The sequence below is a fragment of the Anser brachyrhynchus genome (assembly GCF_964034855.1).
Source record: "Anser brachyrhynchus genome assembly, chromosome: 7".
Taxonomy (NCBI): domain Eukaryota; kingdom Metazoa; phylum Chordata; class Aves; order Anseriformes; family Anatidae; genus Anser; species Anser brachyrhynchus.
The window spans coordinates 5558450-5575409 of NC_137701.1; the positions used below are offsets into that span (position 1 = coordinate 5558450).

General features: G+C 37.6%; 2 protein-coding genes across 17 annotated transcripts in view; both read right to left on the reverse strand.

Annotated features, from left to right (window-relative positions):
* Positions 1-14791, reverse strand: part of LOC308197803 (small membrane A-kinase anchor protein) — a 74517-nt gene extending 59726 nt beyond the window's left edge. For 7 of the 9 annotated variants that reach the window (XR_013953272.1, XR_013953273.1, XR_013953274.1 and 4 more), the window contains exons 1-4: positions 14332-14791; positions 13781-13944; positions 12734-12793; positions 8538-8700 (exon numbers count right to left, since the gene is read on the reverse strand). The gene's annotated coding sequence lies outside the window, so the exon portion shown is untranslated. The other 2 variants (XR_013953283.1, XR_013953284.1) reach the window with 2 other exon arrangements.
* Positions 14792-16264: 1473 nt separating this feature from the next.
* The window catches only part of PMS1 (PMS1 homolog 1, mismatch repair system component), a 45966-nt gene continuing 45270 nt past the window's right edge, over positions 16265-16960 (reverse strand). For 7 of the 8 annotated variants that reach the window (XM_080598796.1, XM_080598791.1, XM_080598793.1 and 4 more), the window contains one exon: positions 16265-16643. In XM_080598796.1, the coding sequence (XP_080454922.1) occupies positions 16452-16643 (192 nt within the window). In that variant the 3' untranslated portion in view covers positions 16265-16451. Of the gene's footprint in view, positions 16644-16744; positions 16959-16960 lie in introns of all 8 variants that reach the window. The other variant, XR_013953264.1, reaches the window with a different exon arrangement.

The following is a 16960-nucleotide window of genomic DNA, read 5'->3' on the forward strand; positions in this document are numbered from 1 at the left end:
TTGCATTATGCTGTTATTTGCAGTGCCAGCAACAGCCAAAACAGATTAGTCGGTGTCCAAATTCAAGAGCACGTGCTTCAGAGCCAGCTTCCCAGTTGTTCACCATTTATCTACCCCTCATCTCCTCCTGAGATAGCGTTAACTATTTCTAAACTTGAGTAAGTCACCCTCGAGTTATTTATCTCAATTTCAGCTAAAGGGAGTATTCCTGGCATGGCTGGTTTCCTCAAGAGTGCAACCAATTTTTAGTGTAAATATCCACCTGTCTCCACAGCCAGTTTCACAAAATGGTTGTAAAAAAACGGAATTTAGCGCAGTCATTAATGACAGCATCCCACAATGATGAAGTTTTAGAGTACGAACTGCTACGGTTTTGTTCCGATGAATGACAATAATAGTCCACTTGTCCATGTAGAATATACAATCTCCAAAATATGAAGAGGTTAGGGCTCTGAGGAAAAAATTGTTTTAATGCTTTTCTCTTTTTCTTTTCTTTTGTATTTTTTTAAAAAATTTCTAAAGAATATTTCCCACATTGATTAGTACTGAAAACTATTTTCACCCCAAAGCTTAAATCCACTGAACTGAATTTTGCAGACATTTTAGGATATTTAATTAGTAGACTGTCTCTTGAATTACATGCACCACAGAAGTGGTATTGAGAGGCGAGTGCTGGACACAAGCAGGAAAGAGGTATAATGACGTAAATAATAGGACAGAGAGGAGAAGTGGTAAGAACTTGTTGGGAACAGAAGAAAAGCTGAACTTTTTCCTTCAACTTCATATCTAAGACTTAAAGTGAATTTATAGTTCAACAACAAGGCATTTCTAATTTAAATTTGGTCATTATAGTAGTGAGTGCTGGGGGGAAGGAAGCTGTAGATAGAGAGGTAGGGAAAAGGAGATTGTGGGTAAGAAAAAGGAAGAACAAGAGAAGGAGAAAGCCATGCATGGGCAGAAGAGGAAAGCACACGCTTTCTGGAAAGAGAGGTTGTAATGGACAAAAGAAACAGCAGAACAAACAACAAAGGAGAGAATTTACTGGAGAAGGAAGTCATGTAGGTGAAAAAGGAAAAAAAAAAGCATGAATAGCAGTGACTATTTGCTAAAGGAAAAGAAAATCAGAATCAAAAAGAATTCAAAACATGGGTAGATTTAATGCATTACTGATACTAATTCCTGACAAAATGTATGGTACTTAGGCTAATGGAAAACAGACACTCAAAAAGTTACAGCAGTGTCAGGTAGAGAAAGAGGATAGAAACCAAGAAAAGTGAGAAAATCAAACAGGTACACAAAATTATGGAGTATGTACCTCCACAATATCTAGTTATGAATCTTCTTCCATTTAAATAAACCCTTCACTGCCTTATTCCACCAGATTTGTTTTATCAAATAATTTAAGGTAAAGGTTCCTACAGTATTGGAGTGCTCGGATTTTTTTTTGACCAAAAGGATCCAGGAATTTGTGTCTCATCTTGGAAACAGAAGCTAGTAAAAATATAAAAGGATGCTGATTTGCCAAAGCTCAGACAAATGAAATATAAAGATGTCAGATACAGCGAAGGATGCTCAGAAGACACAGATACTTGTGAAGTTTGATGGCAACAGAGTAATCTTATGCCTGTTATGAGATCATCACTATGAGAAAATCTATTAGGAGATTATCACTATGAGTTAATCTTATTGACATTTACTTACACATAAACTTATTAAAAATAACAGGTTCCTTTTTGCAATAGAGTAACAACTAAGTGTATCTTGAAACTGCACTGATAATATTAAATGTTTAAATTACCATAAGAGAAATGTTTCACACATGCACAGTCATATTTTGTGCAAATATTTACCATTATATATTGCAATTAGAGAAGCAAATTCTCAAAGGTTGCAGTACTGCATAAAATTAGAAAACAAACATTTAAATGGCAAACTGCTTCTAAATAAGAACAAACTGATCATAGGCAAGTGAACTAAACATCCCCTTTGATGTTAAGATCTATTAAACCCATACTGAGTACGTTTACATGGGTATAACTCTAAACATCTGGTTATGTAGTCAGCACAGGCTGTTTTCTAAGCAACCAGTGGTAGACCACATTGAGCTAAATTCTGTGTCAAATACTGAAGTCAATTTCTTTCCTTTTTTTTTTTTTCATAGCTCAAAGAGAAAGGTATGTTCATATTACTGTGGTTTTTCACTTAACGCTATGAAAGATGTTGCAAGGAAATTTTCTGCTTCAAGCTTGCAAATTCATTGTGTTATAGCAGATAATTTTTTTATTATTATTATTTTACATAATGAGGTTGGTTTTTATTTTTTTCTTCAGCTTGTTGGTTCTGTTTGTTCACTTATTTTGCATTTTAAACTTTCCCCAGAAGCACCAGAGATCAAGTGACTGATGCAGGAGCCAAGACTTAGAGGTCTAGACTGACCGAAGAGGTACAGCTGAGGATGCTCTCAGGAGCTCAATTAGCGTGTCATATTCGCTAGTGTAGAGTCATACATCAATTTTTGTGATCTGACACTGGCAATACCTTTCCTGTGCCATGGGAAAAATCACCTGCAAAACCTTCAGCTTTCCCAACTGCCTGGTAAGCAGATCACCCGTTCTCAGACCACCTCATGAGATGTCCCTTAACTGGTCCCTTAACAGTGGAGGGCACCACACAAATCAACAGGGATCTTCTTTTTCTACTCAAGAGAGAAACACCTAGCCTAAACAAGTATTTAAGCTTGACACTAATACTACGTGAAATGCGATAGCCTAGCATACACAACAGACTAGGCCTCTTCTGCCTTCTGAACAGCTCATTCAGGTTGCTGTCTGTACAAAGGCTTCCTATGCAGCACAGGTAGGCTTGGCAGGAGTCACCCCAGGAGTGAAGGGAAGACAGAAACTAACTTCAAATACGTGCAAAAATGTCCCCTAGCATCACTATATACCATTTGTATTGCAAATATGTGTTAAAGCAAATCCTGTTTAGAGAACACTGAATTTGAAGTCTCTGTATTTAGCATATAATGATTACCTTACTCTTTTGCTAAAAACTGAGCACTAACTCCATATCTGTCTGCTTAGAGGCAATATTGACATTCATACCAGTCTACTTCCAATTAGTTTGTAGTAATATAATTTAAATTAACACTGCTTTGGCAATAAAGGGCATTTCTAGTGTAAGACGATTTTAAAAAAAAAAAAGTAATTTTAAAACATGAGTGTTTGGATGATACTCTGAAGGTTAGAAGAGCATCCCTAAGCGCAAGATGCATTATATGTATGAGCTTCAGTTGAGGCAAAACTCACATTTGCCTTGCTACATAGTCTGTATTCTTCCTATTTTATAATAAAACCTTATGAGAAATATAATTTAGTCTTAGCCTTGCCTACCTAAAAGCCTCTGGAAAGAAGCTCAAGAAGGAATTGGAACAGTTGTTGACCAACTGTTGGTCATTCTAGGTCTGTTACACATGGTTTGCATGCATTCGAGGCTGAGATTAACCTAGTACACTTTAAAACGTAGGTAATTTAAAATAAAAATAAGCATCATAAATTATAGTCCATCCAAAGGGATCTTAAAATGGTTTACAGGCTACACCCACAGATCACTCCATCCGTCACCCGCCGCAAGTACCTCCGGGATGAACTGCAACAACTGCTGCACGGCGTATGGCAGCGGAGAGGAAGTGAGGAATACCAGCACATCGAATTGGAATTGCAGGGGGAATTTAGGTAGGAAGAATGTAATTACCCACTTTGGAGCCTGGCCAGACCACGGGGGTTAACATCTTATAAAGAGCCCTATGAGAATTTTAACAACCCCTCATGGTCAGGACCGCCAATTTATATTAGCTTTCAGGAGCGAGGTTAACAGCTCTGCTCAACTGGTTTCGTATGCCGCTGCAGAAAGCGGGGAGAAATTAACTTCTGCTTGTTCCCTGCAGTTTCCACTTAACTACTAAGCAGATTAATACTACTTAGCCTGCAATATCTGATGAGAATGCAGCAGAAGGCAGTGTGATTGAAAGCTGCAATGAATCAGAGCAACTCTTACTGAGCCTTCAAAAGCTCTATAGGAAGAAAGTGTTTCCTGCTCCACTAAGTCCTAAGTCCTTGTAATGAAAGCTTTCAAGATCATCTCAGCAGGTATAATGATAAATATTTGTGAAGATGCACAGAGAGGAAGATGCACAGGGTTAACATCAGAAATAGCTACTCTCTCTCCAAGAGCAACCACTTGGAAAGAGCAGGAAACTAAAGCATGTGCACACATCAGTTCCTTTCATATATGAACCAAGTAATTGTCACAGATTAAAATGTATACATATATCTTGTGTTAGCAAATAAGCAGGTGTGTGCATTTTAATTCTGTTTGCTCAAGTAAGCCTGAAAGTTAAAAGCAACAATGAAAGTAGGAAAGATGAGCAGGTAGGAAGAAATAAAAGCATGCAGCTGGTCTTTTTTTTCCACTGTCACCTTTATGCAATAAAAAAAATGCAGACTTGCTTCCAAGTTTCCCTCCTTCAAAATAAAATATCAAGTGAGGCTATAACGGAGCACAGCTTTTCACTACCATTGAGCTGAAAGCATTTGGAGCAAATTCCAAGACACTGCCAAATACTCTTTGAAATTGTTTACATTATGTATCCATACCCCACAGAAGTATCTTATTTCTTCAACTAGGTTACACACAATTTAGAGGTATTTAACTTCTTTAGACTCACAGACTAATGTAATGCATCGCAGATATTTTTATGCTGTTGTTTTGAAACTGCTGAATGTCTGCAGGGGTGCATTTTATTTGCCTTCAGCTAATTTGTTTTGTTCGCATCAGACTTAAATAATAAAAATATCATGGCATTCTAGGTGATTTTCTCTTAGAAATCCTTGTTTCCTCTTAGAATTAGTTGTTATTATGGAAGAAACTGGAGAAAGAAGAAACAAGAAGCTTCAAATCAAGCAAAGTGAGCATTTGGGGCTGTAAATATCCCTCGGTGATAGCAGAGCCGCTGGATATCACACGCACAACGCTACTGCTGCAGGAGCTTTGTGATTTATGCCAATGAGAAAAGCCACCTTGACGAACAGAAAACAAAGGACAGACCAGTTCAGTGTTGATGCAGATTTTGAACATTAGGTTTAAGTTTCACAGGAAATACCGAAGACCAGTGGTTACAGGAATCTTGCAATGCTGAACATAGCTGGGAGTCTTCACTGGAGAGACGTCAGTCAGAGGCACAAATCACTTACGAGTGATTTGTACCACACAGTTGTAGCCCAGGTCTCACCAACCCTCCTCTGTCCTCTGTTGAAGATGGGACAGTTTCTGCTTTTTAAGAGGGTTCACAGAGCAGTACCTGAATTCCAAGGACACCCTTGAATAAGCACATAATAATTCAGTCTCTCCTGTAAGACCATCTTGCAAGGGTACTCCATAGCACAGCAGCTATGACAGCGAGCTTGCCTTTATGTTTAAACAGGTCTTGGCACTGGATTGCAATGATTCTCTCCTCCTCCCTAAACAGCTCTCATACAATTTTCAAGAGCTAAACAAGTGTTTAGGAGTTTGTCTCTTCACTGACTTTCAAAATTAATTGAGCTCTTCTTGGTCCCCAAGAACCAAATTTTGTAAAGGGTTTAGATACTTACAAAGCTTGCATGAGTACTCATTCCCTGCTGATTCAAAGTAGTAAGGAACATATTAGCTCTGATTTAGAATCTGTGTTCTTTCTACGTTCCAAGATAACCAAAACCAATGGTGTAAGATCTTTGAAAGGCCACAGAAGGCAAAAGTTTTAAGTAACACTTAAATGTTTTAAAATTACTCTGAGTGAGACTAGTGCTCGTACACAGTAATGAGCACACTTGCACTTGACTGATTATCGTGTCTTGAAAGGATTTGCTTGGCACTATCAGAAAGGTCTCCAACTCTGATGCTCATCTTTCATTTCACCTCGACTATGGAAAACTGAATAGGTCATAAGCCCAAAAAAATGAATGGAAGATTCATTGCTCTGAGCCAAGAGTCAGTTTGGAATGCTGAAGACTGGCTACGCTCAGTATTATTTCTGGTTGAAGTGCTGTCAAGGTCTTTATGCTTTTGGCCTAAGCTGCATTTCCTTTTGATCCATACAAAGAATATCTTATACATGTGAGCTCACACTTCATGAGCTTGCACCTTGTTACAGAGCTGCCCTGCTGGAAGCTCTGAATTCATTCTGCCCCAGAAACTGGCCTGAGTAAGCAGGTTACTTCCAGAGGTAAGCGTGTCTTTTAGACCATATAAAGAATGGGTCTCAAATTATAATAGATATGGACAATAACTGAGTTTATGTGGAGATTATGTAACTTGCTGGCAAATGTAAGCCAGCAGTACAGACTTGAGAAATGGATTTATTCCTATATTAAAAAATAAATAAAAACATCAGCAAATGACCACATCCATAAACTGATCTCATGCCTCAACTTTTTACTTAACTAAGCACAATGTCAAGGGCTACTGAGCAAGTCCTTTCCTTGTGATTACTACATATAGCTCTTAAGCTATATTCATGCCTCACCTTGAACACAGAAAACGCTACACATTTAAAGTGCTACAGGTATACAAAATGCTACTTAAGGACAGAAAATTAAAGAAAAAACCCTAGCTAGCTCTAGATTGGATTTAGGATGACTTCCACGTAGGCTTCCAAGCAGAAGTCAGCAATTAACTGTTCCTATAAAAATGAGTGATGATAAACACGTAAACAAAGCGAGTGATCAGAAAATGTTGCTACTAACTGTCTAGCTGAAGAACCTTAAACTGCAGAGATATCTATGCTGCTGAAACATAAGCAAAGTATTTTTCAAACAACAACAACAAAAGCACTTGTGTAATTTGCAGGGTAAGCACTGTTAATTTAAAGCAAGACCATGGCACATTGAAGACCTTATCTGCATTTCTCTAAATGCATACCACCATAGAGATGCTGCACACTATGACAGATATAAAAAATAATTAAATAATGTGGACAACTCCGTCTAGTTATTTGCTATGACACCTTAAAAAAAAAATAACAGCAGCCTTTAGGTTTAATACAAGGTGGTGAAGAACAAGGAATGCATTTTGCCCCATTGGTTAGAGAGAACAAAAGTGGCCATGTATCGTTAACACCTGGGAAAAGTCAGGGCATGCACAGCTGGCTGCGAGCTGGTCACACATTCCTGAGGTTACAATTACAGCCAGTGTTCTCAAACCAGCCTCACTGACAAGCAGTTGCAGATGGCCACAACGCTTATGTATGGAAATAGCTTTACTCAGCAAAATGTTAGAAAAATAACGTATCAATAGAAACACTTGTATATGTAGATGTAGCATTTTCTCAGTGATGTTTTCTTCAGCTAGCCCGCAGGTCATGTAATATAAACTGAAAACAGGAAATCTTTTGTGTTGCACATCCTATATATCATTTGGTACCAGAGTATCATTTTCTCCCGCGAGTAGACTTCCAGTGCAGTTAAAGCAGGGAAACACTATCGGCATGGTAGGTTCTGTTCCCAGATCTGCCAACAGCCAGCTACATGGCCAGTCCTCTTCTCAACGCGCCAGCTTAATGACGGGGCAAAAGGGCGTGATATCGCTCCCCTTTGTGCACACAACTTTGTGTCTCAGTCACTTGGATGAGCAGCACTGAGTACCCTGAAGTATTATTTTATAATCTCTGTAAGTAACATGAGAAAAAAAGCCTACTTATGCTTTCCCTCATCAGTAATGCCATTTAAAAAAAACACTACACAAAATGCTCTCCAACATGTACTGAAGTGATCAAAACTCAAACAAGGTAAAAACTGAAAGATGTCCTGCTTAGATATGATAATATAAAGAGAATATTTTTGCTATTTACAAAACGATCCTTGGAGGATGCTTCTTTAGTAGGGTGACCGGGGGATCACATGACCAGGTGACATTTTTTTCTGATGCTGAAGTATGGACACTTTATATAGAAGAAAGGACAACAGCTGTTATTCTGTTAAAATACAGGAGGGAAAACATATTTAAAAGCAACACATACTTTGAATTCTAGGTCTTCAAATTCCCAGTGTTTGACAAAATCTATAGCAGAAACAATCTAGGAAAAATTATTAAACTTCTCACCACCGGGGCCAGGGCCAGCAATCGTGGCAGAAATATCAACTGAAATTTAAACTAGGACACTCGTGTCTATTTGTGCCGCTTAATAAATCTAATTTTCATGACAAAAGAATGGCCATCTTTTCCAGAATAGAATATACAAAAATTGCATTATCTAAATGCAATAATAAATGTTTTAATTGCAGAATTTTCTCTCCAAAACCACAGAAAAACAAATGTACAAGAACATTGCTCATATCTGCTGTCCCTGAGCAAGAGCCCAGTTGCTGTGATTAGTACAGCCTAACAGATGAACATCTTCATGCACATGATCAACAAGGCTAAAAGGTCACTATGGTTTTAATTTTCTATAAAACTCATATCTTAACTAGACTTTCCATACATTTTTCAGATAGTACACATACCTTGAAGTCAGCAAATAACAAAGTTAGATTAAAAATCACTCGGTGTAAACTCCTATTCATAATTTTGATCCAAGACAGCCCCAAGTAGAGCAAACTTCTCCATAACTTCCAGCTTTCCATGTTACTGGGCCCTACATAGGGCTCCTTGGTACAGAGACAGCCTCTGTGAAGGAGAGGAGATTTCATCAGGGTGATGAGTGCAAGACTGAACCTTTGTACAGCTTTAATCATACAATTCCCCCCTTACTACTGGTGTTTCACACCAAACTTACTGTGATTTCATTTACAAATCTTTTTAATAATTAGTTTAAATTTGACTCCCAGTTTTGGAGGTTAATAATAGTGAGTTAGTCAAAGCCTCTTGAGTTTGTTGTGAGATAAATTTGAACTTGTATATCCCCTTCTGTATATAGAGATTTTCAAAGATAATTTTATTCAGCTTGTAACTACCAGCACAAATGCTGATTCTAAATATATCTGCTGAACTCCAAATGACTTCTGTTTATAGAAATAGGACATAACAAGCTATTAAATCTTCCTTACAACAAATTGTCCTATGCCAAAATACTTGCTCCAGATTTTTGAGCTACGGTTTAAAGACTTGGACTGACAACCAAAAGAAAAGTTGTAAGATAGCTAGTATTGCAATGTATTTTATCACTGAAGTCCTTCTTTAGAATATTAAAATAATTTGATTTTAGTTTTAATTCTGCATCCTCACAGGTTTTCAAAAAAATAAAATAAAAATACTGGTGCTTGGAACCTCCATTAAATGATTTAAGAATTCAACATGACACCTTCTTTCTATATAGCATCCAAGTAAATGCAGAAGAAACAGAACACAATAGCAACAACAACAACAAAAAACCTGCATACTTTTGGTGACTCTTAGTACTAAACAGTTAGAAATTACAGAGTCCTGTGTACTCCACCACTTACTCCCCCCCCCCCCCCCATCAGCTCCAACCAGCTCAAGAAAGATTGAGCTGTTTCTTCAGTTTCCAAAGCCTAGAAGTGGTTAGTAACTATTAACAGGTTCTTATTCTAAATTACACACACCTAAACTGTCAGGGAACAACAGAAATTTTGACTGACTAAGTAGGAGTCAAACTCTGTCTGGCTGAAGTGAACAGAAATCCCACAGTACATTGCTTTGAAATAATCTACTTATCACTAGCCAGTTTGGGCCAGAAGTTTGACAAGAATCATACTTAGACCTACTCCTCACAGCTGAAACCATTTGCCTTTCAACAACTACTTTGCATGAAAGAAACTTTTTTTTTCCTTTGATTTCTCCTGAAGTGAGATGACAGGACTTGTTTTTTTTTTTTTTTTAAAAAAAAAAACCAACAACAAAACACCTACTTAATGAATACAAGAGTGTTCCTCATTCCCCCTTCTTTTCAATTTAAGACAATAAATTCTCTTCTCTTTTGTCAGGAATGGTCCCTCTCATTCACATAGTGGAAACAGTACCAGGCTAACGAGAACAAGGAAAAACACAATCTCTTTATTATTTTACGTCCACTGATATAATTATACCTGACTCAGCATCCTTAAAATCCTCCAGAAATAAGGCAAAACCTTGATTTTCTTACCACAAAACAAATGCTCCTATACAAACACTTTATACAGAGGTCAAAATGGTTACTCCTTGTGAATATTCTAATTTAAACAGGCATTTTAAGTGTTGAAGCACAAAATATTGGTGATCTAAAATATCTAAAAAATGTAATGATTCAATTAATGCTGAGTTACTCCATGCATGAATGAACAATTTGACCTGGGCTTGAATACAGTATTTTAATAATGCAGCTGCCATATTCATTGGTCCCTACATTTCCTGAAAACTAATCTGCCAAATAAGTTATACAGTATTAATCTTCTGTGCTTCCGTTCTTGGAGTGCTGAGTTAGTAATGCTCCACAATTGCATGTCATGTCACTGAAATGCTACATTTTTTTAAAATAACCTTCACAGATATTATAACTTTAACACATTTTAGGCTGAGGAACTACAACTACCACATTTGAGGATCTGAGTGGCAAGTTCTGGCTTCTAGGTAACTTCAGGTCAATTTAGGCACTAATTTTTAAACACCTTTATTTAGTTTTTGTTTTTTTTTTTTTTTTTCCAAAAGCTCCACATAGTATTCTATCTGTGGTTTTGATGTGTATTTTTTTCCAAGAGGCTGTCAGAACCATAGCTGTTCTGTACTTCAAACCCTTAGTAATGTGATATCTGTCATAAGGTGTACAGAAAATAAATGAACTAGGGTTAAAGCTATTTTCATGTAAAACAAAAATTTCTATGCGTTACGTAAGAGCCTCACTTATCCCACCGCATTGGTACTATTCCAACCTGCACTCATGTGAAGTGTTGGATCTAACAGAGCATGCTCTGACAAAGCTTTACCCATAATACCAAGCAACGACTTGTAGAGTTCAGATGAAATCTGTGCTAGCCTGGGCCCTCAAGAGCAATTGTTTTCTTCTCTTATAAATATAGCTTGTTTCATTTCAGGGAGAAATTACAAAGACAGAAATAACCCTTGAGCAAAACCAAATTCAGTGTTGCTTTGGCAGAGTAATTCAACCCAGCAGAATCATCAGGAAAAGTACTGATGTGCAAAAGGACTCACAATTGATTGACAAAGGACTACAATAACATTGGACAAACATTTACAATTTCAGATACATAAGTGACTAAAAAATTAACTAAGAATTCTCTAACTGCAGATGACAACAGCATTACGGTTAATATCTAATCACAAGATTGTGAGAATGTTCAGTAGTGGGGGACAGGATTAACATATTGCTTTAAAACATTCCATTACTTTCTGCATCTGTTTACTGATAATAAAAGAAACAGCTGTTCTAAATGTAACATTAACAGGTGTAAACCATTCATTTGAGATTTTAAAACAATAATTCTCATCCATTTCCTCTTTAGCTATTTTGAAATGTCATTATGAACACCCCTCCTATTAGCTTACACAATTAACTTGTAATTGTTTAACCTCTTCTCATGTCCGCAAAACATATACATGTGGAGTTAGCTTCCTTCTCATTTTGTGCAAAAGGCTCTGTTCTTATGCAGTGAACATCCTGAACTAATTCACCAGATGTGTTCCATAAAATGTTTGGTCACACTATTCAGCAGCTTTCCTTTAACAACTGTTCTATATCAAATTTACTGTAAAAAAGCATCATAATTATGAAGTAACACTGTATCAAATTCACAGACCTAATATCTCGCTATGTGTAGTTAAACTATGAATGATAATTGAGCTTGAAATTGTATATTTACTTTAAATAAGTCCTCCAAATCATCTGCAACAATGTGTGCTTAATTCGAAGCCATTAACAAAAGATTTAACATTTCCACATTTATACTCTCCATAATTTTAGATATGATACTCCATACTTGAGAGAGAGAGAAAATAAAAGCCAATTCTGGTAGGTTTCCATTTGAAAAATGTACCTTAAGCTTCTTACAATGGTTAACCCAACCTGCTAAATGCTGGGCATAAAAGGAAAAAAAATATATATATAAAAAAAATAAATAAATCAAGAATCCTTCAATATTGCCATTGCACCCAGAAAAATAATTCAGAGATATAGGTTTGTTTAAGAAACACAAACACACGAAACCTTACAAAACCAAAACCAGACCTATTTATGAAAGATAAAACAAGCTCTGAAGACCAAATATTACCACACTTTCCCAAAAAAGTAAATAAATTAAAAAAAAAATCTGCTCTTTGATGTTTACTTTCATGAAAGTAATACCAATATGCAAGTAAAAAAGAAATGGAATGAAACCACTTGCATTAAGTTGTGACTGGGGAATTATCAGTTTTGTAACTAAGATGTTGCTTGAAGGTGTTGATTCTATTACTAAATCTTTTAAATATTCCATATTAAAATACAGAAATATAGATGAGGAGCCCAATTTAACAACATACATCATAGATTTTACTGTTGCCAATGACTTGCTGAGCGTTCCTGAAATAAGTTAAACATTCCTCTGTTTTTGCTATTATTCTCTGAACTGCTACTATTCGTGCTGAAGGAAGAAAGAAATCCATGGAAATACTCCAAATCCTTTCACACACGCTTCTTAAGCAAGGGGAAACGGAAACTTCACTATTAGGATTCTTAATACATTTAGAAAAGAAACGTAAAAGATGTTACCTTCATTGCATGTTTACGTATATATGCAGGGAAAATCATTCTTTCTTCAATGAGATTTTCCTGTATTAAAAAAGAAAATTGATATTCCATGGTTTCGTACTTAAAGAATACGCAACTTTTCAGAATTTGGGGAAGCTGTAAATGCATCACTGCTGCTGGTCAAAGCGCACAATCGTGAAAATCATGGAAGTCTACACACAGACAGAAGCTTTTTTTTTTTTTTTAACTACTATTACTAGAGCATATTTTAGCCTGAAAATCCCTAAATTATCACACAGGAACCACCACTAAACTTATTTTGGGAAGGGGAGAAACAACGCACCATTAGAAGTTCCACAAGCAGTAACACTTTGACATGCTGGTGGCTGGAAGGAAGGCACAGTGCTCACTCATAGTCAGCCTCAGACCTGCCAGCTAATCGTTTTAATCATCAAATTTGCACAAGAAACAAAATACCAGCAGAGGGCAGCGCAAATACTTCAAGTCCAGCAAGACGCCCAGAGCTGGTCACCACGCTGAGGCGGCCTGCCCTGCCCGCTCGACGCCATCACCTCATAGGCCTGCCTCTGGCCTTTCCTCTAAAGGAAGAGGCCAAGCACAATAACTACGTCTATTCATTGTTTCACATAAGAAGTTGAAGTTTTGCTTTATTTCAAAGAGCAAATGCCACATACAGGTAGGCAGAAGACGTAGCCCGCACACACTCTGAGGAGAGCCTGGTGAGATTTGTCACTTCATGAAAGGTCTGAGTGATACCAGGCACGGTTGTAACGACAATATATTGCTGGGCCTTCCTTTGTGAGAGCCATTACACCAAGCACACCATTTTGGCTTCCTTTAAACCACCCAATCTAAAGCCATCCCCCGCTCCCATCGGCGAGCTCAGTGCCAGAACAACTCACAGTTTTAACTCACATGCCCATAACCACAAGCACTAAGGAGAGGAGGTGCCCAGACTTGCTCCCCAAAGCCATCCTGCCAGCACCCAACCTCAGCACAGCCCTCAGCACCCCACAAAGACAGAAAACAAACTGTATGCTTGCCTACCTAAGGGAAATGAAAAGGGGCAGCATCTGTGGCAGCGGACAGCCAGCCTGGCCTGAAAAGCAAGAGGGAAGCCCCAGGGCCTAAGGGCTTGGCCTAAAGCACCTGCCATGACAGAAGTCCCTGGTGCTAATTTGCTGCCATGGCAACTGAGACCAGCTCAGCACCTGTGTAAAATATCATAAATCCCAATTTACCATCCCTTTTTTAACTCAGCCTAGGGGATAGATAGCTATTGAACACTTTTTCCTCTGAAACAGTACTATTGTATGAAAGAATTTGATGCTGCCACTAGTCTCATCAAAGATACCAGTAGCTGGTCCAAAGTAAACAGTTTACTTTTTGGTAAATAAATATTAATCTCATTAAATGCTATATATTACATCAATTACTCTTCCCAACTGACTAAAGTTGGTGTACGTATTCTTTTAAGTTCTACCAGACTTTATTTGGTGATCCATTCTCCCAATTGTCATTGGCATTTCTGGTAGGGCTACTCTTTGAACTCTTAACAGTTTATATCCAAACAGAAACTTAAATAAACAAACTATAACCTTCTGTATCCAATGACACCCTGGGATCCTGTTTCCCCCCTAGAGCCAAGTGTCACATCTCCTTCCTGTGCCTCCATGCACCTACTCTCTAAAAATCTGCACTGACTGACATTTACAGCCAACATGTGCCCAATTTTCCAGTCACGATCTCAACCTGTGCCTCTCTCATGGGCACAAAATCCCTCCATAAATTTATCCCAACACATCAAAATCTGTTGAAACATTTAGCAGCTGGGAAGCATACTACCTGGACCCAAAAGAAAGGTGGCTAACTGCTTGGTCACCCATGTGGTGGCACCAGGCATCAAATGGCCTTTCAGTTAGGCAGCACATCAACCCCCAAAATATCTGCAGGCCTTTAGAGTTACTCCTTCACTGCTGTGTTCTAAGACTACATCAAGTATTACAGTAGATATTAAACTTTCTCTTCTTTCAGAAAGACCACTCCTTCCCCACTTACACTTACCTACTACCACACAGCATTCACTTAAGGATCTTGAAGCCTAATACTTCACCTGTTCTCAGCCTGACCTCGCACATACACGACAGGTAGGAAACAGCAACAGAGAAAGTTGCATTTTCTTGTGCTCCTGCTCCTACCAAGACAGCAACAGGAAGGGAGTACCTTGTTTGCTACTACACCTTATCTTAGATCAGGCCTTTGTGCTATTCTTCCAGGTAATAAATGCTACTTCCTTTTGCATTTAGTGCCCTATATTTTCTTCTATGTGCCTCACAAGCAGAAGTCAGCATGTGTTTTGAATGGAGCAGAAGTCTCAGCAGCAGGTGGCTGGGTCGTCTGCATGCATAATAGAGCAAATGCTGGATTCAGCCTGCCTTTTGCCTGCATGGATGCACAAGGTGTATGCTGTCATGTATTGCGGTTAGGCAATTTCTTCACTTCATTCACTAGTTCAACATTGGTTGAAACACAGCACTAAACCAGTAACTTGCATTTTCACTGTGTGCATTTACTTATCTGCTCTGATATTCTCATCCACAAACTAGATTACACTTAAGCCTTTTAGCAACCTTCTAACCACTTATCTAGCAGTCAAAGAAATACTGAAAAGGTAGGTCTAACTCTCAGTTTGCTAATGCCAAGATTTGCTATGACAGAACAACTGGGGACAGACAAAATTTCAGGTGACCTTTCTTGAAACTTTTAAAACATACTAATTCAGAGACAGTGCAGCTACTATGCACAGAAGGCATAACGTAGTAACTTTATGGAAGTAGCCTACTACTCAAAATACAGGAGAAAACACTACATTATGGAAGGAAGAGGATGAACAAGTTTACCAGAATCAGCAGCTCTTTATATAGTAGACTTCTCTCTAGTTATGCCACATTCTCCTTAAGTGAGGACTGTTTGTGCTTCTCGTTCCCAGTTTATGTACAGCACTGTACCAACACATACTGACACCTGCTTTCAGTGCCAACCTTTCCAACCTGTAGTTGTGACTCTGATCCTTTCATCTTTTAAATTATTTGCCAGTTTTTGATGACCTAAAGCTGTAAGTGTAGTGTACTTCTAAGATTCACACCTTTGTAAACTAAGGTTAGAAATATTCTGAGTTATTTGCATTAATTAGAGAAAAGCCTTTTGAAGACTAGGACTTTAATACCCCTTTACACAATCTAGCTATTTTCAAACAGAAATAACACTATGAATGTGTGGCAACAATATCTGTACAGGGCAATGCCAAATTTAAATAGCTACAGCCACCTGGCTTCCTTTAAAAATTCTCATCTCCTGTCATAGTGCAGTAAGTTTTGCCAGGCTCTGATGAAAGCAGTTTCTAACCACTTCATATCTAAAATATTTTGATATACTGTTATTTTCTAAACATGCAGCAATGAGGACAGAATCAAACCAGTTGAGAATATTGCTTTAATAAATTCTTAAAAAAAAAAAAAAAAAGTGGAGTTGTTTCTCTACGGTATTAATTTATTCCCACTTGTCAAGTAGCATTTGAATCTGAATCAAAAAATTCCAGAAAGTGAACTTACAATAATAAAAAGTCATTATACAAAAGCTTTACACAAAACATTCTGAAGTTACAAAGTAACGATCAAAATTAAGTAAGAGAAAAATGATCCCAAACAAAATGTTCCATTTACTGAATAAATTCCTTGGAGTTGTGCTTGTTAACTTCTGGAATATCTGTTAAGTGATGAAAAAAAGGACGACCATGAACACAGCCTTTATTTTCCCTTCCAAGCTGTTGCTTCATCCTGTAAATTGTGTTTTGTACATCTTCTTTTGACAAATGTAAGGGCAGCTGCCGAGCTAAACGCACTGCTTCTCCCTGTGGAAAGGAAAAAAAAAAACAAAAACCCAATAGTTTTAAAGTACCACTTTGTAACATATTAACATGAGGCTACCAGAAAGCAGGAATTAAGCACTCACTGTTGAAAGGTCACTTTTCTCTTTTCTGCTGATATATTCTGAACATTCTGAATCCCAGAAACTCAAATGGAACTCTAAACATATCTTACTGGTCATTTCATGCACATCTACAACAGAGTCACACATAGTCAGTCTCCTGGTCATGTCTGTACTCTTTTCTTTCTTTTAGGGTCCACTTTTGCAAGATGCTCAGTGTTTCTGAATATAAGATTTTCT